Source organism: Melospiza georgiana, chromosome 8 (genome assembly GCF_028018845.1).
Source record: "Melospiza georgiana isolate bMelGeo1 chromosome 8, bMelGeo1.pri, whole genome shotgun sequence".
Lineage (NCBI taxonomy): Eukaryota > Metazoa > Chordata > Aves > Passeriformes > Passerellidae > Melospiza > Melospiza georgiana.
In genome coordinates, this window is record NC_080437.1 from 898,689 (window position 1) to 920,885 (window position 22,197).

The following is a 22,197-nucleotide window of genomic DNA, read 5'->3' on the forward strand; positions in this document are numbered from 1 at the left end:
AAGGGGAGAAACAGCCATGTGCAGTAAAGGGCAGATGCCCAGCTACCAGGCGTCATGACACAGCCCACTCGGCTCACCAGGAGCATGGCACAGACCCCACACGTGAGCACATCCCTCCAAGCCCTCTGACTGTCACACTGCTGGCATTCTGCAGTGTTCATCTGGGATGCTGGAGCATCACTCGAATGCAAAGACGTATTTTCCAGGGCTTCTGCTGCACAATGCACTCGTAATGTCAAAGAGGCCGTGCGGAGAGGGACACAGACCTGGTACAGCTCCTGGAAGGGGAGAGCTGCATCAAGTGCATCCACCCTCAAATTGACTCATTGGACAGTCACTTGGAAGGGGCTTCAGCCCAAGGAGTGGGTTGCTGCTGTCCCACCTGGGAGGTTTAATGATTAATAATTAATGGCCGTGCGCTCGCCTGCGAAGGCCAGCACAAAAAGCGTCGCTGCGTCTTTAACAGCTGCCAGCGATGGGAAACTCATTGGAGTGTGCGTTCGGAGGGGAAGAAGGTTAAGATGATTAACTGGTGCTAACAAGTTTAGGATGTGGAAGAAGTATTTTCTTGGACGTCCATCAAAGAGAGGATTGAATGTTCCCCGGCGGAGGGGGGGCGGTATATGTTTAACAGATGAGGTTTCTGCCTCCCAAGGCCCGCCCAGCCCCGCATGATGCAACCTCTGCCTTTTAAAGGCTGACTCTGCCCCTGTTCCACCAGCGTACCTGCGGCCCCAGCCTGGCACAGCGGCTGAAAGGCGATCCGGGGGAAGGAAAGCCGCCCCTCCCCTCTTCCTGTTGATCTGCGTCCTGGGACACCCTCGGGCACCGGCGGATCAGCCCGGTCCCTGCTCCCCATAGGGCAAAGGTGTGGGCAGATGCCCGGAAAAGCCAACAGGGAATCGGGTATCACCACACTGAAAGCAGAAACCTTGGAGAGGACGGCTCCTCACGGGCCTCTGCATCCCACAGGCACACCAAACCGAGCCATGCTGCCACTGGCCGGGCCACCAACCCACTTTTTGTGGACCTCATGGCAGCACCTACCACCGGCACCGAAGCGACGTCCCCTGGCAAGGAGCTTCGGCCGGAGCCGCCTGGCGCCTGCAGCACGTCCCTGGGCCCCGGCCGGGTATTTCCAGCGCTGCTCGGCGGCTGGCGGGCGCCCACGCCTCGCTCGTGCCCCGCCGTGGAGCCTCACCCTCATTCCTCGGCCGCCGCAGAGCTGCCAGCATGGGCAGCACACGCGAGGCCCGCGGCGCGGGGCCCGGACGCGCGTCACGGCTGACGCAAACCAGGCCGGCCATGTGCGCTCGGCCCGGGCCTGCGGAACAGCCTCGGCCCCGGTAGCACGCTCCGTGCTCGCAATCAGAGCCGTCGCACACAGTAGCAGCGCAGTGTGCTCTCTGGGCTCGCTCAGCCAGCTGGGATGGGTTTGCCTTGCTTTGTCAAGGGCTGATTTATGCCCATATGTACCATACACACTGTAAGCGCAGGCACGCAATGGTGTAAACACTCCCACCGAACATCTGTACGCAAAGCCGTCAAACATGCAGAAGCTCCCTCAACACGCGCCACGGTGCCCCACAGGCAACCTGCCGGGCCCCAGTCTGCACGTGGGGTGCCGTGTCCCACTGGAGTGTTACTGGGACATGGACAGTAAAGGTCACATCGAGATCACTGCCTGATCAAAATCAGCACAGCCACAACGCTTTTCTCCTGCCCCAATCTGTGCTTGGCCGGAGCACTTCACGGCAGGCATCTGCTCCAAAATCTCTTCCCCGTGTCTCTCTCTGCACCATGCCTTTGCCTGAGAGATAGGTTAGTTTATCCCTGGTTTTGCATGGGAAACTGTCTCAAACAGCCAAGGGCTAGGATACAACACTTGGGCCACAATATACAAACACAATGTTAAACTTAATGCTTGTGTCACCAGGACTAAAGCACACCTGAATATAAATGTTCACCTGTTTGCACCTTCCAGCAGAACTCAGCCTCCACAGCAATTCCATGTCTTTGGAGGAAATTCCTCCCACCTTCCATCCAGTTCAAAATTTTAAATAAGCCAAAAATAAAGAGTTTAAAATAAGACATATGAAAGACAGAGAGGGGAGCCCTGGGATGTACAGGAAGCAGGCCTGAACATGGCAAGGGGGAATTATCTGAACAAAGAGATGGTTGTAAACAAACAGGCCGCCCTCTTTCAGAGCACCACTGTTCCAGGGCACCTTCCCTTTTCAAGGCTTTGGCTGTTTCTAAGCATATTTTGGATAAAGAGGGAAAGGCCAATGTGTTTGCCATGCTAACTCTATTGCATGGTAGCACCACAGGGATGCTTGAGCCCTCCAACCATTTTGAAGCATGCTCACAAATGTATTAATGGCTTACACAAGCCCTCCTAGTCTGCACTCAGGCAACAACTGCAGCTTAATTAAAATCAATTAAATACTCCTTAATAAAGCCAGTTTAAATCCCGAAAGCAGACTAAGCCGGATGAGTTGATGCTTAGAGGTTTAAGGAACATCCTTTCTCCCTCTTCCTGTCCCTCAGCCATGGATGTGGCAACAGACAGGTGACAAACGCCAAGGTTGGGGTGACTCCTCAAGCCGCTCCAGTTAAGAGCACAGCAGCCTACATGTTCAGAGAAAGATAGTTAAGTGACCAAACAAACTATTTGTTTGGTTTTTTCCTGAATTGTTCATCCCCATTTATTCACGACTGCTCACAGAATCCATGGAATTCATTGTGTGGTTTGCATCTTCAAAACAAATGGAACAACAGTATGTCTAAACCAAACAAACCCCAACCCAAAATACAGCCAGCAGCCCAGGGCGCATGAGCAACTTTCCAGGCTGAAGTGTGTATATACTCTGGAGGGCCCAAAAATGTGGATGGGGGAATACATTTAAATTTCAAGGAATAACAGAATTCCCATGGAAAAAAGGAGGGTAGTATTTAAGGAACGATTATACTGCAATTTCTCTTCCAGATGGGCTAGGGGGTGGTGTGGCAGAGAACCCCATTTTGTGACATGGCAATGTGCTGCTGGATGCCCATCACAGCAGCCCAGGCACTGCTCCCTCCACATCCCAGCTCTCTGCTCAGCCCTGCCACGAGGGCTTAGTCCTTCCAGGGGAAAACACAATTCAGAGAGCCCAGAGCTTCTGGCAAGGAGCAGCTGCTTGAGACACAAGTCCTCTTTTCCAATTTCTTCCTCAGCGCTTGTCAAAAAGCTGCGCTGAGGCACTTCCAAAGCGGAAAAGACCTTCTGCACAGTCAGCACAGAGAGCCACGCTGCCTTACTGTCCTCAAAAGGGGTGAAACACAAAACCAGAGCGTTTCAGCCAGTTCAATGCACCTCCTGACAGCAAGGCCGCAGGGCCAAGGGTGTTCCATTGCACCCTCCCACCTCATCCTCCTCGTGGCTCTGAGCCAGGGCCACTGACACGGCTTGTGGCTGCTGGTGCTTAAATAGCTGGAGTTGACCTTTCCACACCCTCACCCCACACCAGGGATCCCAAACACTCCTTCACCTCTCAGGGCCCACCAGTGTGTTCATGTTTTTAATCTCATGGGAGCCCTGGAGCAGCATTAAGACGCTGGCACGGGTTGCCCAGAGAGGCTGGGGCTGCCCCATCCCTGGAAGTGTTCTAGGCAGATTGGACAGGTCTTAGAGCAAAACTGAAGGTGTCCCTGTCTGTGGCAGAGGAGAGGAACTAGATAATCTTTTAAGGTCCCTTCCATCCCAAACCTCTCTGTGATTCTGTGATCTGTCCAAGCAGCCCCAGCAAGCTGAAAAAGGATCGCATTAAACATGACAGTGAGAAAACAGAAAAGCCATGAAAACAACCTGGCAAGAGATGGAGCAGGGATGTGGGGAGAAGGCAGGACTTGGGCACTTGTCCCCCTTTTTGGCTAATCTCCACAGAGATGTCTGGGGAGAAGATGCAAATCCCAAGTTAGAAACGTGGATGCATCCACTTGGATGGAACATCCTGCCTGTCTGCTGCAGGGCCAGTGCTCAGCCCACGCTGCCCAGGAGTCTCCCCCTGCTCCAGCCATCCCCACCAACCCCTCATCTGCTGCCTTTCCCAGCATTTTTCCTTCCTCTGCACCTCTCTGTGGGGACAGGCACAGGTTGGGGTGTGGGAAATGCACTTCCCATCTGCTGGCCCCGCTGGCTGTGGGTGTCACATCCTGGGTGACACTGCAGCCCTACACTGCTTCTTGCTGGCCTCATCCAGCAGCAGCCAGTGTGTCTGGACAGCACAGGATGGGCGTAGCCAAGGAGGAAAGCAGAATGGCTGGACTGAGTGTGTGCACCAAGGGGCACACATCCCCTGGGTGCAACTGGGGCCGTGGCTGCACCTTGGCTCCTGCAAGCTTCCCTGCAGGAAGGGGAACAGTAGGGAAGCTCGTTCCCCTTCTTGGGGAAGTCTGAGTTGCAGTATCTGCTGCTGGTATTTCTGCAAAGTCAGCTGCAGCTGAAGAGTGGCCCAGCAGCCTTCTCTGTGCCCCACGGTGGGGCAGATAGGAAACGTGGGTGAAATTTTGTATGAGAAGAAAGGCCCAGGGGACATTCCTTTGCAAAGCCTCAAAGACATTCCAGAGAAAAGCTCAGCTCCTGGCCACTGCCAAAATTCTTGCAGCTGCCCCACAGCATCCCCCAAGCCCCTGTAACAACAGAAGGTACGCTGGTTTGTGGCAGGGCTGTGCACCCTTCCTCTGCCTGCCAGTGCAGTGCCTGGGAGCTGCCTCCTCCTGCAGCCCGGGTCTCTCCCCTGCCCCCGAGGGCTGCCACAGGGAGGGATGGAAAAGCCATTCAGCATCCCTCGGAGCTGCTTCCCTGCTTGCATGGCCGACCGCCTCCGGCACCGCAGGCTCCCAACCTGACCAAGGGGAAACCAGACCAAAACAAGCACTGTGGAGGCAGAGGGAAGGCAGCCAGCCCTTTTTTGCTTTTTTTTTTTTTTTAAAGGGATATTGAAGACCAGAGCAGAGAGCCAGCACAGTGAAAAACAGCCACGTGGGGACTGTGAAAATCAGAGCTGAGGAGAGGAAGATGGGAAAGGTCTAATAAAGAGAGTCACAATATACAAAATACACAAGCGCCCACCTCCGCCAGGAAAGCTGTGGGAAGGGATTGTGGTGTAATCCCTGGCTGCTCGAGCCTGCCCAGGCAGACACAGTCTGGATCTGCAACTGGATCAGGATTAGACCAGGAAAGCTTAGGTTTTTTGCCCTGTCAACCTGAAACAAAATGCTTTCCCCTTGCAGCATTTTTTTACTACATAGAGGAAATTAAGGGAGGTCAGTTGGCTGTAAGAGGATCCTCCAGCCTCAGGTAGCTCCTGACCACATCCACACACCATATGGAAAAGCATCTGCTCAGTCCCAGAAAAATTCCCCAAGTCACATCCAGGCATTCAACAACCTCAGAGCAAAACAAGTGTGAGCTCCCTGCCCACACTTGGCCCCAGCCCCAGCTCAGGGTCTGGGGTTGGAGAACAGCTGGGTGCACTCATTGCTGCCATGGAGGTTTCTCTTCTCCAACCTGTACAGAGCTGTCCCAGATCTGTCTAGCAGTAAGTGGGGACAGAATGAATGACAGAGGTTATCTATTGAAGGGAACAAAGTCATTAATTACCCAGATAGGTTATGTTAAACTTGAGGGCTGTGTCCTCCCCACCAAGACACTGCTGGAGAAGCCCACTGTGACCTCCAAACTCAAAAAACACAATGCCAAGGAGCAACATCTCGCAGGTAGTCACACCCAGCCCAAGAGATCTGAAGTAGCTGCTCCCCAGTCAAATGAAGCTTGTATTTCCTTATCATTTGCTGTAAATACAGCTGTGCTGTTTTCCTGACCATGTTATTTCTAGAACCCTTATCACAACGCTCTCAGATAGCCACAGCACCGTCACACACTTCACAATCTTCTTTTTCTCCTATTCCCAGCTTTCCCAAACCATGTCTGTTCACAATCCCATCTGTTCAGAAGCTCTTCCATGGCAATGGGCGACACCGCCCTGGACCTCCACATCCGCACGGAACGGGTCAGCAAATGAACTTGTCTTCCTTTTCCCCTTCTGTGCCATGCAGGGACCTGACTCCCCGCCAGGGATAAACTCAAATGTCACTTCTGATAAACATTTATTTTGCTGAGGAGCATGGTGTGTTTATAGGCAGTGAGAGGCAGCGGGCATGCGCCAAGTCTTGCGACATCCTGATGCTTCTGAATACCTTGGTCTCCCGCAAAAGTCATCTTGTCTGGTCCTTGGGGCGTTTTAAACACCAGGGGAAAAATGCAGGGAGGAAAAGGACTCCCAAGGCCTTGTGCTGGAAGAGAGACCACGCTGAAACGTTTGCATTGCACCAGCCTGGAGACCAAAGGGAAACACCCTGGAGCAAAGGGTCTGAGAGGGGACAACTGCTGGCTAAAGGTGCCTTGGTTTCTGCACTGCTCCAAGGCAATCAAAACCTCACCTGCCTCAACATCAGCTTCAGACCATGGCTTCACTTCCCTCAGCAGATTAGCTGATGGGTGGGGGAGAATTTTATATACAGTTTCTGTATCCATAAAATATTTGACAAAGACAAGCAAGTTGGACAGGTAAAAAGGAAGCCTCAGTCTTTAGGAGACATTTATTATTATTATTATTGTCCTCCTAAATCAAAGCTGTTACTCAGCAATACTATGAGCTTAATGGAATGAATGGGCACCTAAGATTTATGAGAAATCCAGCAGAGATTGCTGCCAAAGCTTCCCAAGGGATGTGGGTATCTGTAACCAAGTGTTATGATCTCAACGCTGAAATACCTGGGCATTTCATCTACCACACAAGTGGTGTAGGAGTGACATTCACATGGCCTCAGAAAGGAGCTAATATCTTTTTTCTCTGCTCTGCACTCAAGTTCAAAGTTTCCTTCTTCAAGCTGGCTCAGAAACACCAGGAGGACATTCACTCCTGTGGTTTTATGGCATTTATTTGTCAAGCCCAGGAAAGAACTTAAAAATGCAGGAGGGCTGTGATTTGTGTTCCCATTGAAGGGAAAATGTTGGTATTTAAAATCAGTTTAACTCAGTTTTGATCTGTTCTTTCGAGAAACGATACTTAGAAAACATTTTATTTGTACCATCTTTTAAATTTAAACCAAAACTGCTCCTGTTGTTTATTTCTGGGACTAAAAAGAAAGTCCAACAGTCCTGATCTGGACTACTCAAATCAGGCTTTTTCCAATGTTCTACAGTTCTGGATCCTGGATTTTAGTTTTTTTCCACCACAAACCTGTAGAGCTTTAACTCTTGCTTTTACAGGCTGCTGTGCTGCAAATTCATTTTACTCTGGCAAGTGACTATGTGTGTACAAGCCTAAATACAACGATTTTTGAGACCTTACCTACAGCAAAACAACTCCTTTGTAATTTTATCCACCCTTATCCCAGTCGTTGGCCACATTTAAATACCCTTTGTTAAGCACACTGCCAGATACTGTCACACTGGACATGAAGGAGAGCCAAAGGGGAAACAACTGAAAATGGAAATGCTACTTTCATGTGCTCATCCAGACATAACCTTCCCTGCCACCTTCTTGGCAAAACGAGTTTCAGTCACCCAGTTTGCACATACAGATTCAAATTCTCCCAGAACTTCAGCTTTGGATGTGAGTGGTAGCTGGCACTTCTCTGTTTTTTTCTAGTCAAATGCATCAAAAGACAATGAGGAAGGCTGAGTGATTCATACTCGTGGAATGAAATGCCATTCACAAACGTTTTTTCCATAGCAATTTGTCACTTATTGTATTGAAACCACTTCAGAAGATGTGTCTCAAAGAGCCTTTTGATATTAACATGATTAAAACCATCATGCAATTAGGCAATCCCATAATATTTCTGTATGTTATATGAGTGGGACCTCAAGTGACCACTTCATTCAAGCCCCTCATAAATGGCTGCTTCTGGCACAAAGCTGTTAATCCTGCAACATGCCTCGGATAGTTGTAGAACACCAAGGAATTCAAATCTTCTCACCCTAGAGGCATTTTGGCTCACCAAAATTCAGCTTTGGTGCTGGATCTAGCCTACATGTCTCACACCTTCCAAAATCAGGCAAGAAAGATGCACTTCCCAAGAGCCTCTCTGCACAATTCAACATTGCTATCTAAAATCAGTGGGAACACTGGCCCTCCAGATGTGTCCTTCTCTTTTGGACATCCATCTGGATCTCTATCCCTTTTCCTGTTGTCCCTGTCAGATGTTGGCACCAGACTTGTTGCCCACATCTCCACATCAGTTTCCTGTATTTGAGCCAACTGTTCTGCAAGTACATGCAACTTTGCATTCACACAGGAGACTGCATTGAAAAACCCTTCAATGAGACCTAAAGCCAGGAAGGTTTTTGTCACTTTGCACAGTGCCAGCTGTCCCAGAGCCCTACCTGCCGGGCAGTTGCATCGCTGGTGTGTGTCTCGGACTTCTCGATGTCTTGGCAAGTGGAACTTTAACTTCTGCCAAAGAGAGGAAAAACAGAAAAAGGATTAGTTTATACCATTGAAACCAAAGCCTCAGATTCTCGAAAAAATGGAACTGGGAGGGGATGCTGCCCAAGTAGAGATGGGAGAGACAGGGCAGAGCAGTTTGGGAATGAAGAAAGGCAATAAAGTTCATAGCCCTTAACTAGAAATGCGGGGTTTGATTGAAAGCAGGCTGAGGGAGTTTCGCAATGGCCTCCAAATGTGGTCCCCCTGACAGGCATTACAAAACCAAGAGCCAGCAGTGGCAAATAAATTGGTGATTGTGTCCTTGTGACAAAGCCACATTTCTCACAAGACCCACTCAGTGGGCAGAAAAATGAAGATCTGAAGCAGGTCCTCTTCCACCCTGCAGCACATTCCTGATGATCCTGGAGACACCTGGATGACAGAAGGGTCCCACTGCAAGACTGTGGCTGAAGATGAACTGAGAAAACATCAACAGCATCCTCTGAAATCTTCAGACTCTGTGAAAATTAATTTTTCCCCCAAAGGGCGAAACACAACAAAACCTATCAAGAGCTTCCACAAGGTGGAATTTTGTCAGAATGTTGATTTCATATATGAGTTTGGATTATCTAATGGTGCCAGCATGCCAGTCTCCTGCTCTCTGGGCCCATCTGTGCATCTCTTGAAGGGCAAATAAAGTCCACCTGAGGTCACTGCATCTTCCCTCACTGGGAACATCAACAAAATTAACCCATGTCCTGAGAAAAATGTGCTTCAGGGGCAGCATCCTCACCACCCCTCACAGACTTTATAAAATAGCTGTAATTAGTGAAGAAAATGCAAATCAATCCAAATAGGTTATTCATTAATGCCTGCAAACCACACTTGGTTAATGATTTGAGACCACTGAGTTGCTGGGGTTCCTAAGCTCTGGAATCACTCTCTCTTCCCTCCTAACTTCCCATCCCCATTGAGCCTTCATATTTTTTTAACTACTTCACAAGTGGGCCAGTATTTCAAAAGAAATAGCCTTATGTAGGACACAACAGAAGCCTGTGCCCAAGATCATATAGAAATTGCTTTATTTTCTCAAGTAATTGAGTAATTGTTCCTGCAAGAAGACATCAGCTTGGGGAAAAACTCTTTTAGAGAGGATAAAAGTAAATCAACTTGTTTCTGCCTGGGATGAAGGAAGGCAGAACTGGCTGGAGTATTTCCATTTTTCACTTTGAAAGGATTGGCTTCTTCACTGCAAGTCAAAAGAGCAATGGTTGCTGTGACTGACTAGAAATTAAATCTTTTCACAGCTTTATTTTGCATGGTAGATTGAAATGTTTTGATAGCAAGTTGAATTGATAGCAGGGTGAGGAGAGGATTGTAGGCAAGGAAAACTGCCAGTTCCCATAGAGCATTTCATTGGTGTTTACCTTCTCAGTTAAAAGCACAGATATTCTGTGAATTTCTGCATTTGGGCACGTTCCCGTCCTGCTGCCAGTCCAGATGGCACAGCTCTGCTCTGGCTCCTGACTGCTAGTGGTCAAACATAACATGGGCACAAGCAGGAGAGCAGAGCCTTCCTTTGGATACTCACACTGCTGTGTGGACACACACAGCCCCATTCCCACCCACACATGTGCCAACATCTCCAAAACATCTCCAACACCAGACTGCCACATCTGGGTGGTGCTGCCATGTTGGAATCAGGCTCAGACAAGGAAGGGATGATGGTTTGCAGTGGCAGGAGCAGAAAGCCATTTCCTGGCCAACAAGGGTCCAAACACCCTGCATGCAGCAGGGGCCTTTAGAGGACACAAATCTGCAAGGAAACATGGAACAGATCCCTGCCCCACCAAGGCCAGAGGTACTGGAGGGGCTGTAAGGGGGAATGGCTGAGGTAGGCTGTGCCTAAGAAGCCTTGGCTGGGTTGCTGTGCAGGCTTACAAAGAGAGGAGCAGCACAACTGGACAGGGAAGTGATGACCCAGCAGGACTGGAGCATGACTGGGAACGGAACAGGGCTGATAACATTTCCCTGGGGCTTTATCTGCAGGGTCAAGGCAGTGGAAAGACCTGGGACAACTGAAATAGCCTTCTCAAGGACAGGGGCCCCTGGGGAGGGAGGTGCTGGTGCTGCTGGGCAGGCTGGAGCACAGCCCTGTGCACCACGAGCATGCAGCCATCACTCCCTCACCAGCATTTGGGCATTCTCCCCATCCCTTGTGTCCCCCTCAAGCCCAAGAGCTCTGCACACCATGAGCATGCAGCCATCACTCCCTCACCAGCCTTTGGGCATTCTCCCCATCCCTCGTGTCCCCCTCAAGCCCAAGAGCTCTGCACATCCCTGGGGACAGCAGTGGTGCCATGGGACTGCTCCCCTTTAGTGGGAGGCAAAACCTACCAGGGATTTAGGAGTGCCTGGTGTTCGTTCTCCTGCACAGTCTATTGAACAAACACTGCCACAGAAAAAATCCTTGGCTCTTGGAGACCTCAATTCAACTTTGGGTGGAGATGGGAAAACAAAACAAACCCCCCAGCCTTTTCTGCTTCCCTCGTTTTCACTGTGCAAAATATCGCCTGGTCCAACACAAGAAGCTGGCTTTGTTCAGGAGAGCAAACCAAATGTACTTCCCTCCAAAAATGTCATTTCCAAGAGAAAACTTTCATTCCCAGGCAATAGAAAAGCATTCAATTTTAGGGCAAGGTTGGCTTCTGTAACCAAAATTTAAAAAGAGGATCGGCTCTGGGAATCTAGCGTTTGCAATCTCCTTCTTGGGATCTGGGGGATTTTCTTCACCCGGGGGATACCTGGAGCATGTAACATCAAGAGCAGCAACAGGCTGCCTTCCAGAAAGGCTGAAAACACTTCCCATGGAGGGGATTGCTTTGTCAGCAGAGCCTGCTCTGTCTGTCACGTTATCCAGTGACATAACAGCTGCATCTTCCCCTACAGCAGGGCAAGTGGCTGAAAGAAGCCTTTGCCAGCACAGGAGCCACAGCTGACCAGCCCTGCCTGCAGCCCTGAGGATTCAGGAGCCATGGCACACTGCTGAGTGAGAGGAAAGGGAAAATCCCTTCTGCAAGAGGGCAGGGCCAGGAGGGTCACGCTGAAACACCTGCTGGGAATGGGCACTGAAGCCAGCACGGGCTTTTCCCGTGGGTTTGGTTAACCCACCACAAGTGTGACAGGACAGGGCTGACAGCGGCGGACAGAGCAGCCACAGCGAGGCCACTTCTGACAGTAAAGTGTCATCAGGCTGTGGTCTCCTAAACCTTGCAGTGCCTGTCGATTTCGGATGGCACTTGAGATTAGGTGAGAGGGAGGGCACTCCTTCAAAGGGGGCAGATTAATAGCTCTTTAGCATTCCCAGTTGTTTGCAGTCACCCGGGGAGGTGAAATCATTTCCCACCACTATCTCCAACAGCGAAGAGAAACACATTTTAAATAGATAATCTATTACAACCATCAGGAGGATTTCAGGGGTGGGTGGTTTTGTTAACTCTTTTTGTTTTACCTCCAATTTCCCCGTTTTTTCTTAAAGGCCCAGATCATGTGGCACAAAGCAAAAGAGAGCAGCGAGTCCTCCCAGATGGAGCAAAAAGCTTGGCAATAACACCACCTAGGTACAGGGATTGCAAGCAGCTGAAAGGAAATGGAACTCAGCTACCAGAGAAACTGAAAGAATAAAACATTGATTGTGGGGCAAAGAATCACACATACACATTTCTATCTCTACAAACACACAAATTCTGGGATTTCTTTTTCCCAGCAACAGCACTGAATCCATCCCGTTCTCCACCCTGATGAGTTTCTGGCAAGTGAAATAGCACCTAGTGTTACCCAGCATGGGTAAAACCTTGTTTTCTTCTTTGGAAAGCTCTGCCTCTCTTGCAAATGCCAGTAGTGAGTTTATCTGTGCTCCTTGTATGATTTTACGATGTCTCATAAATGCAGAGGAATTCGAATTCCTACATGGAGTTAAAGTTCTCCCTGTACTACCTGCTTCTGGCCCATTCTGCGCAGATGTTTTTACAAGAAAACCTAGTCAATTTACGTCTGGTAGGAAATTCCCTGGTGGCACTCGCCTACACCAGGCAGAGGTTTACACAGTAGCACATGAAGCACTGGTCAGGCTGCTTCTGGGAAAGCCTCTGCCGCCCTCTCCTCACTCCTCCTGAGCTGAGATGGAAACTCTGCCACAGGCAGCCACCAGTGCTTGAAAACCAGGCTCTGAGATGGAGAAAACATCCCCACCAGCTGCCTTAAAATTAACATCTTAAGCAAACCACCCCGGCTCCTCTCCCTGCCACTTTGCTTTATTTTTGCATGTCTAGAAGAAAGGCCTCTAAGAGGACTTTGGCAATTTGCACTTTGCCATCTGTACGGTGTCCCCTGCAGAGCCTTGGGAACACCCAGGGCACACCTGGGCACACTCATGGCCCAGACTGGAGGGCATTACACACTCCAGCTCAGGGCAGTACAGGTTTGGAGCACAACCTCAGAGCCCCTCTATCAGCCCTCAGAGATTTTACTTATTCACATCCCTCCAGCTCATCTTCACAGCCACCGGAGCTAGAAGTGTGCTGTGCCTTCCCTCCCACCTCTGATCAGCTTTTTCTAAAGCTGGGGTTCCTTTAAAGCATTGCTGGTTTATTTTGTGATGGATTCACCGAGCTGGCAGCTGTGAAACCCATTAAGGTTGAAACACCAGGAAACGATGAGGATGTGGCAATGAGAGGGTCTGAGCAGGGGGAGATGAATTTCCCACTTCCATGTCCATCACAGCAAACCCATCTGCAGCCCCTCTCCCCCACTCATGGCCAGTGTGACTTATTTTGCTTTCCTTAATTTTTTTCTCCCATCCTTTCCCTGTTCCCTTTACCTACCTTGTTTTCCTCCATCCTTGCCCCCTCAGTCAGTCCTGGGCCCCACTTCAGACATAATGAAAAGAGGACCAGAAGGATTTTTCTTTCCTTTTCGTGGCACCCCACCATCTGTCACCAGCAGCCCTTGCCCTGGACCTCGAGCTGCCTGGTCCATGCCAGTGCCTGGTCCATGCCAGTGGCTGGTCCATGCCAGTGCCTGGTCCATGCCAGTGCCTGTGCTGAGCGTGCAGCTCTGAGGTTCAGATGCTTGGCACAAGTGGGGCAGCACAGCTGGCAAGGGCGTCCTCCCTGGGGGACAGAGCCTGCCTCCCCCAGGGCATCAGACCTGCACAGGTGTAAAGGGAGGGGAGGCGTGGGCCAGGCATCCTTCCTCCTCCGCAGCCTCCAGCACTTTCTTCCAAGCTCTTTTTGAAGCTGAAGCTCCAGGATGGAGCTGGTGGCACTGGTGGCACTCAGGAGCAAGTGCTGGCCCCTCACGCTGTAGTTGCTGTCCTACAGCTGCTCCCCACACGGGCTGCAGTGGGGACCGTGGGCACGCCCAGGAGCACGGGAGGGGCCGCTCAGCAAAGCGGGGTGCTGCGGGGCACACGGGCATCACGAGACCCCCATTTCCTCGCTAAGCCGAGCTATAAAAAGGTGTAAAGGTGTCGCTGCCAGCAGGACACGGGGCCATCCGGCCCCAGGCACCATTCCCGGGAGGCACTTCTCCAATCTCCATAGAGATAAACTTCAACTTCCCAGCAGACTCATGCCAGCAGCAACAGAGGGAATGCTGCACCAGGGAAGGAGTCCCTGCATGAGAGCGCAGCCACAGGGCACAGATCCAGTCACTCACAATGCTTCTGCCTCCCCAAGCCCCTTTTTAAAGTAGGATATTGCCCCATGGACCCTGTGTTTCCCTTATTCCTCATCCAAAGAGGCAGCTCCAAATCGTATCCTTCAGCTCCGGCAGTGTTTGCTAGCTCCAGGTTCACAGCTTTTGGCTGCACAGCCCAGCAGATCCAGGGACTGCTCTCACAAGACCCATAAACAGAAGCTGAGCCTGTCAGCTGTAGGTTTGAACTCCTCACCACAGACTTTCACTGCTCCTAGAAAGCAGGAGGGGCTCCAGGTCACCCCAGGTGCCAGGCAGCACTGCCCAAGGCAGGTCCCAGTAGTCAGCACTCTGATACGCCATTCCTCACCTCATCCGGCAACAGCAGCCCAAAAGAGATTTTTTTCAGCTGCAAACAGTTTTTGGGCCAGCCCCAGGGATCTCTCCAGCATGACTCAAGCCAAAGCCAGAGCAAACAGAGAAAAGGAGAGGTGGGTGGAAATGGCTGCAGCCCTGAATTTCACCCCCAAGCCTCTCCTGGAGCTGAGCGAACAGGTCAGTGGGGACCTGCCTGGAGAGTTCAGAGACATGAGCCACCATCTGCTCCCTGACACACGTCAACAGCACTTCAAAGCCCAACAAGGCAAGGAATACTCATCGCAGCCAGAGCAGAGGAACACAGACAGCCCCCAGCAGCATCAACACAGCAAAGTAAAAGGTGTCAGCACCAATAATCTGTGCTTTTGGCCTCTCTTTAGGGATCTGCTGAAACCAGTGGCAGCATTCCCCCATCACCAGAGGAGAGCCCACAGTGTCCAGTGGAGTTTGGATGGCACTCAAGTGAGTATAGCACAGCCATATGCTCTGCATTGATGCCCTGGCAGTACCAGAAACCATCCTGGCAACACCAGTGTGTGTCATTTGTCTGAGCCAGGAGCTGTGGAAGGGGTCAGGGCTGGTACAGCAGCAATACCAGCCCATCACAACATTGGTGTGCTTGCAATTACCTCTTCCCATAGCCATGCTGGCTGTGACATGCCTTGCCTGTCCCCCTTGCAGGGCTCAAACCCAGGCTGAATGCCCAGGTTTAACCTCTAATTCTAACTCTTTCAGCATGCAAGACTCCTGAAGAGAAGGGCTGGGGGGGGTTTGCCTCCCCAGCAGGGTAAGGGATGAGGTTTTCCTCTTTGCAAAGTGCAGGCTTCAGCTACAGCATGGGCTGAGAGGAGAGAAGTAAAGTCCAAGCAAGTTTGAGAGGTGGGAGGGACCTGAAGGAACAGGGAATTCAACCCAGCAGCAGCATCACTCCTGCAGAGATACACTTTTAAGGAAGGGGGGGAAATGGGTAATAACGTGCCTGTGCAAGCATGCATATGCCTACACCTATACTACTACAACCTATACATGCAGAACGAAAGCACACTGACCTCATTGAGCAGTTGGTCAACTCTTCCCAAAATAGCCGTCTCCATTTGGTCTGCCGAGAGCCAGGCAGGGAGCTGTGTGGGTCTGTCGGCTTCCAAGTGGGACACGCGGGACTGCAGCTCGGAGGTCCGAAAGTACAGCAGGAGGCTGAGCACCAGAGAGAGCAGGGACACGCCGGGCAGCCCCGAGCCCAGCAGCAGGGGGAGGCGGCAGCACCGCTCCCCATCGCCGCTCCTCGGGGGAGCCACACACCCCCTGTCAAAAGCTGCTTCGTCGACGCCTTTCCAGCTCTTCTCCTCCAACATTCCCTCCCTGTCCTGAGAAACGATAAATAAATAAATAGAATAAATACAGCTTCGCTCCTACTCCGAGACGCGCAATCCAGAAGGCATAAGAAAAAGAACGTCGGAGGGAATCCCAGCGCCAGCAGATCACAAGTGACAGCAATAATGACAAAAGTGGATGGAGGGGGGGTGTCTTTAAAAAATAAAAACAAACCACACACACATAAAAGGGGTGCAGAAAAAAGGGATCCAACTGCAGCAAAGAGTGCGAAGGGGGAAAAAAATAATCTGATCGAGATTTTTTTTTTTTCCCTCCTGTATTTCAGTCTTTTGGTTCGCTGGTAAATTTTTGATTCTTTCTAAGCTGTCAGTTTCAGTTCCTTCGCAGACCGGCCAGGAGCTCGCACATGAAAGTCCCCATTAGAGAGAGGTAATTCTCAGCTGCTCCGGCGACGCTGTGCTCTGGCCGATCGCGGCTCCCCTGTAACATGACACACTCCCTCCGAACTACGGGGCTGGGATGAGCGAGCTGCGCGGCTTCCCAAAGTAACCTCCTCTGCTCGCCCTCTCTCTCCACCTCTCCCTTGCCGCATGATTTATTTATTTATGCAAAGCGCCAGGGTGGGATCGGGCGGTGGGACGCCCCTGTCCCGCTCGGTCCCCAAACCACCTCTCCGCCGCCAGCCCTTCCCTTTGAAGTGACTCTCGCCGAGGTTATTTATAGTGGCAGGAAAGCGACTGTAAAGCAGAGGCTGGGCTCACACCAGCCCGCGTCTTCCTTTCCTCCAGGCAGCCGGGAGCGCTTTATGGGATGGCACAAAGGGGCTGCGGCGTCCCCCGCGCAGATCCCGGGGCAGCCCCCGGGCACCGGCACTGCGGGATTTGGACCCCGGTATTTTGAGGAGAGCAGCCAGGCAGGGCGAGAAGCAGAGGGAAACATCTGGAAACAAGAGCCGGCAGCCGAGGGCTCTGCAAGGAACAAGCGAAGGGCAGCAGGGAGAAACGCCCCAGGCAGGCAGGCAGGCTGCAGTGCAAGGGGGGAACATCTGGGGCCTGACTTGGGGGTACAACATGCCAAGGGTGCTCAGAGGAACCAATCTGCTGAGGCCCTCTAGTGAAGCAGAACTTCCCATCATCTGCGTGTCCCACCAGGCGCAGGGCACCAGACAGACAGACAGACAGACATACAGACGATCCTCTTTGGCAGGGAGCAGTCTCCCCAAAACGTGCCGTAGGGCAGCTCCGAGCCATGCGCCTGGGAAACAAAGCCTCCTTCTGTTTTCAGCAGCAAGGGAGGGCCACCTCTCCCAGTTTTTCTGAGCATAACATACAATATTTTATCCTCCAGTGTGACATGCAGGCTCTGCTGAGCCCCTGCCTGTCTGTCTGTCCGTTCTTTCATCCTCTCCTTGAGCACGCTCGGCAGTGAAGCAGCACAGAGCTCACCGTGGTGCACAGTCATTAAAAGCCAGGCAGCAAATTGGTCTCTTAAAATCTGGCTCCCTTGTGGCTCTTCTGCTGTCATTTACACGTTTTAAATGAAGATTTTGCGTGCAGTCTGTGCTGGAAATGAACTGGCAGAGAAAACTCATATTCATCTCTGGCCTGGTCTCTGTTTCAGGGCGCTGGAAGAGCCAGACCCTCTGGGAGCAGGTTAACGCAAGCACGAGCTGTTTCTGCACCAGACAAACCCTCAGAGGGCCCGGTAGCACACAGCCCCAATTCTTTGGATGGCCTCATGCCTTTCACAGCCACTCACTTCCCAAAATGGGGTTTGAGCGTCTGCGAGGCAGGAAATCCTTTCTTTATTTCTTTTAGTGGGGTTTCTTGTCATCTCACTGCTCAAATTTGCGTTGCTGTTCCGGCACGCAGGGAAAACACCCCTCTGATGGCTGCAGCCTTTCAACAGTTTTTCATATGAGCGGGGCAGAGATGTGTAACCCACAGACCCGGCACACAAAGGGTGTCTGTTCGTTCAGGAGGTGTAGCCACCCTGGTCTCCTACACCCTGTGTTTGCAGCCTACTTCTTTACAAAAGGAAAAGAAGTCTTTGAGGCCCTGGCTCCATGGGAGTTACCCAAGATACCACCTGCAATCACAGCAAATAAGTAGACAGAGGGAAATGAAAGGGAGATGCCTAGAGGCTGATGCGACAGTGTTTGAGAAGCAGAGATCTTCCCAGGAAAATACCAGTTAGCAGATGACGCTGAGTGTCCTAGAGAGTGCTGCAGTACATTACCTTGAGACTGGGGTTGAACTAGTGATGACTGCAGCTACCTGCCTGTGTTATACAAAGTTTCACCTGAGGCTGTCTGTCTCTCCCCACTTTATACCAACCTAAGCACTGAAATCACAAAACCCACCCTCTAAGCTAAGTATGGAAATCTGCTGGGTGTCTGCATCTCTTTCCCCCCACTGGCTGGGGACAGCTCTCTGCCCTTCTGCACTGTTTTTTGATACAGATCCTGCAGTGCAGACACGAGCATCGCCGGAATGGCTCTGTAAGTGCCTTTTCCTGCCTCCCCCCAGCCCCTCTCCAGCTGATCAGCTCATTTGGAGGGTATGTCATAGCTGCTGCAGGCTGGGGAGCTGCACCCACACGGGTTTCACGCAGGAGCCTTAGCTGCAGATGTGCAGGAGGGTAACTTTTCTATCCATGAGATACTACGGAGCCCTGTCATCCCATGCCAATAGAGATGGACTAATTTAGCCCCAAACCTGAGCCAAGTGTGCATGTCGAGTCTGCAGCACTGCTCAACCAAAAAGCTGCCTCCAGAGACAGGCCTGGCATGTGGAATCATCTCAGCACTCCTTGGGTTGAGCACAGCCCACACTCCAGCTCTCTCAGTGCTATGAGAAGAGGTGAGCGCTGGCCTCAAACCAGTCCTCCTGCAAGTTCCTGACTCTCAAAGTCAGTGGAGTAGAAACAAATACTCACTTGCAATCAGGAGTGATTTCACTGACTCAGAAAGCCCTGCATATGCTGAGCTTGACGCTGTATCCCTCTTTCCTCGGGGAGGTTGATGATATTCCCTACAAGGACAGGAACCACACACTTCCATCGCTTCCAACACTCTTCCAGGGTGTTTAAGGACCTCAGCACAAACATATTAAGAATTGGACCAAACACAACTCACATATAATTTCCCAAAGCAGCTAAAACTCCTCTGTACAGTGAAAAAGTTTCACATCTGGCCCATGGCACTGGGTCAATTGATCAGTTACAAGCAGGTGTGGCAAGATTCCAGCTTGGTCAGTCTCGAGCTGGCACAGGCACTTTGTCCTTCTCAGGGACACGTGTATGTGGGCAAAGCATCCCACAGAGCTTGCCCAGCACTGCTCTGCAACAGACACACAGAGCTCACAATATGTGGGGATTCCTCACATGGCACAATGTGCTCTCATTGCCATAGACCATAAACCCTCTTTGACCCAAGGCAGGTGCTGTGGGCATGAACCACTCCATGCCAATGGATAGACCTGGGCATGGATGAGGTTTTTGCTTCTATGAGCACAGTTCAAGCCAGCCAGGTATCTACAACAGGCCTTCACCTGTAAAGGGATAGATAACAGCAGCAGGCTTTGCTCACCTTCCATCACTTAAAGACAACCTTCCATTAAAAAACAGTCTCCTTCCTGTCACTAACTGGAAGTTGAAGCCAGCTGCCTGGAGATGCCATGTGCTCGGCCCTGCCACTAATCTTCCCCTTTTCAGACCATTTACCAGGGAGAAAATCCCCACCCCAGTTCTCTCTCTGTTCCTCTGCTTTCCCCCTGCCCCCCGCAGGAAACACGGGGGGCTCGGTGTGCTGGAAGCAGCCATTAACCAGCAGCCGACATCTCCAGCTATTGTAAATACATTAACTCAAGGCCTTTCCCTGCATTTATTAGGCTCGAGAACAACATCTGGAAACAGATGTTTTCTGAGCAGAGAAGAGAGGAGGAAGGAGGGTAACAAAACAAGGGGGTGGGAAGGACTCTTGCAAGTGGAAGTACATGGTCTGCAGACCATCCCTGTGCAAAATGCTGCTCAGATGGAGCACTGCAAGGGGCTGAGGCAGCACAGCCACATCCCTCCGAGGCAAGGCAGCGAGAGTGGAACATCTCAGGGGGGCTGCCTGACAGAAACAGCAAGGGGGGAAGAGAAAAACTCACAGCAGCTTGCAGGGCCCTTGTGAGGAAAGGCCAGCACACACTCACACAAATGGGACACCAGGGCAGAGAGATTTAGGGGGTTTTTCCTTTCCTGGTCCTGGACCTTCCCAGTCCCCAGCTGCTCTATATCCCAGAGGCTGTAGTGGGACAGTGTCACCTCCAGAACAGTTTGGCAGCATCTGCCACTGTGCAGGCAAGTCTAGGGCTCCCAGAGTATCCTGTGTGTCCCAAGCAGCCTGTTCTCAAAAGGCAAGCAGAGTGGAAACCTCCCATGCCAGGGACTCTGAAGGACCAAGGGGTCCTGCTCTGATGTGGAGTCTTGATGTCATGGCTCAAATTTAGACAAGTTTTAGAAAATTACACAGTGTTAACTGGGGACAAAAAGCAAGCATGCACATGCATACTTAAAAATATATCTCATGGCAGTATTGTGAAACTCCATTCTCAACTAGACACACTTTGGCTTAGGTACCAGAGGTGTCTAAGGTACAATAGAGGTCTGAGATCAAAGCTTCCCAGCATTTCTTTTGTGGGAAATGCAGTTTTACACATACACATACCCTCTCTTTGTATTAAAATAAAACTAAAGCCAACAAACAACTCCAAAAACTAAAACAGAAAAAAACCAAAACCCTATAACAAGTATTTTGTCATCTTTAACCTCAGGTTCACAATGGGTATCTCCACACCCTTGTCTCTCTGAGATGCAGTTACACATACTTTGCAAGCAAGGTCAGGAATATTGAGTATTACCTACCTAATTTGGTATTTGTTTATAGCAAGCATTAAGTGGCCTATGGAGCAGAACAATTCCCGCCCGAGGAGCTGCTCTAACCCATTGTGGAGTTATAGAATAAAGACACATTTGATCCTTTGGGAAAAGGGTTATGAAAATACATGGAAAAAATATACTGTCCATGCATAGTAATATCATGGCTGTTTTCAATCACTTGGTCGCCTACAAAACAAAGGGGCTCACTGCACAATATGAACTCCTAGCACTGGCAGCAGCAAAGGAAGCAAGCAAGAAGCAAAGTTAGCAGTATCTGGTTAGGCTTTTATATTTTCACAACCCTAAAATGCCTGAGCTGGTTGTTGCCTCCCTCCCAGCCAGGCCGAAGGGGCTTTGTGCAGCTGCAGTGCTGGGAACCTGTCCCCAAGCTGTGTGAGCACAGCCAGGCAGAGCTGAGCCACGGCCAGGGCGGGAGCACAGGCTGTGTCAGAGCTTCCAGGAGAGCGTGGAGCAAGCGCAGGTTGTGCACGGTCTGGGGCCACCCCGCCTCTCACACACCCCGCAGAGGGAAGGCTCTGCTGGAGCAATGCAGGGGACAGCAAGTGGTGGACTCACAGTTAAACTGCCCACGCTTGTCCTTGTGTTTCCAACTAACCTCTCACCTTTTGTTCAGATGATGAGGGAAACGGCTCTGGGCAAACCAGGCTCTGCGCCCTTCTTCATGGAGGAACTTTTTTCTCACAGCAGAAGCCCTGCACGGCCAAGAAGCATTTCACAGGAAGAAGTCTGATTTCTTTGCAGCAGTTGTTTGGTTTTTTGTTTGTTGCTGGGCTTTTGCTTTCTTGTTTGGAGCTGATTTTTAATTTTCGGTGCCAGTGGAGTCTGCAGAGATGGTCATCTCTGCTAGGCTGTTTTTTACTGTTATCTTGGTTCCTGCAGAGCCTGGGTGGGAAAGAGAAGTTAAATTAAGAACAACATTGCTACAAATAAGACAAGAAAAAGCCTCCATCCCTGTGGCACTACTCCCTGCAAGGCTAAGAATTCCCACAGCAGCCTGTGGGAGATGGGTTTTGCTCATGACAGAGCTGTGCCTACACTGGGAGAGCTGCTTTGGAAATTCTTTGTTTTGGTGAACCTGGGAAATCCCTGGTGCAGAGCACTGCTGCAGGCTCTCAGCACAGCTGGAGCAGTACAAAGCTTTAGCTGTAGCAAGGAGGCTCTTGGACTGAACACTCAAAATCTTCTCATCCAGGTGGAAAAATAAAGGTGAGATTTTCATGCATGAAATCATCAGGGCACAACATTCTCCATCTCAAGGCTGGGGCTCGGAGGAAAAGCTCCTCTGTTCCCAACAGCAACTCCCTCGGCCCCTTGCTGAGCAGAAAACCTCCCTCTATTAAAACCAATCTCAGGCACTGTATGC

General features: G+C 50.9%; 1 protein-coding gene across 1 annotated transcript in view; it reads right to left on the reverse strand.

Moving 5' to 3' along the window:
* Positions 1–16,163, reverse strand: part of COL13A1 (collagen type XIII alpha 1 chain) — an 83,624-nt gene extending 67,461 nt beyond the window's left edge. The window contains exons 1-2 of the mRNA XM_058029146.1: positions 15,605–16,163; positions 8,438–8,507 (exon numbers count right to left, since the gene is read on the reverse strand). Of these exons, the coding sequence (XP_057885129.1) occupies positions 8,438–8,507; positions 15,605–15,907 (373 nt within the window). The 5' untranslated portion in view covers positions 15,908–16,163. The remainder of the gene's footprint in view (positions 1–8,437; positions 8,508–15,604) is intronic.
* Between the last annotated feature and the right edge of the window lie 6,034 nt (positions 16,164–22,197).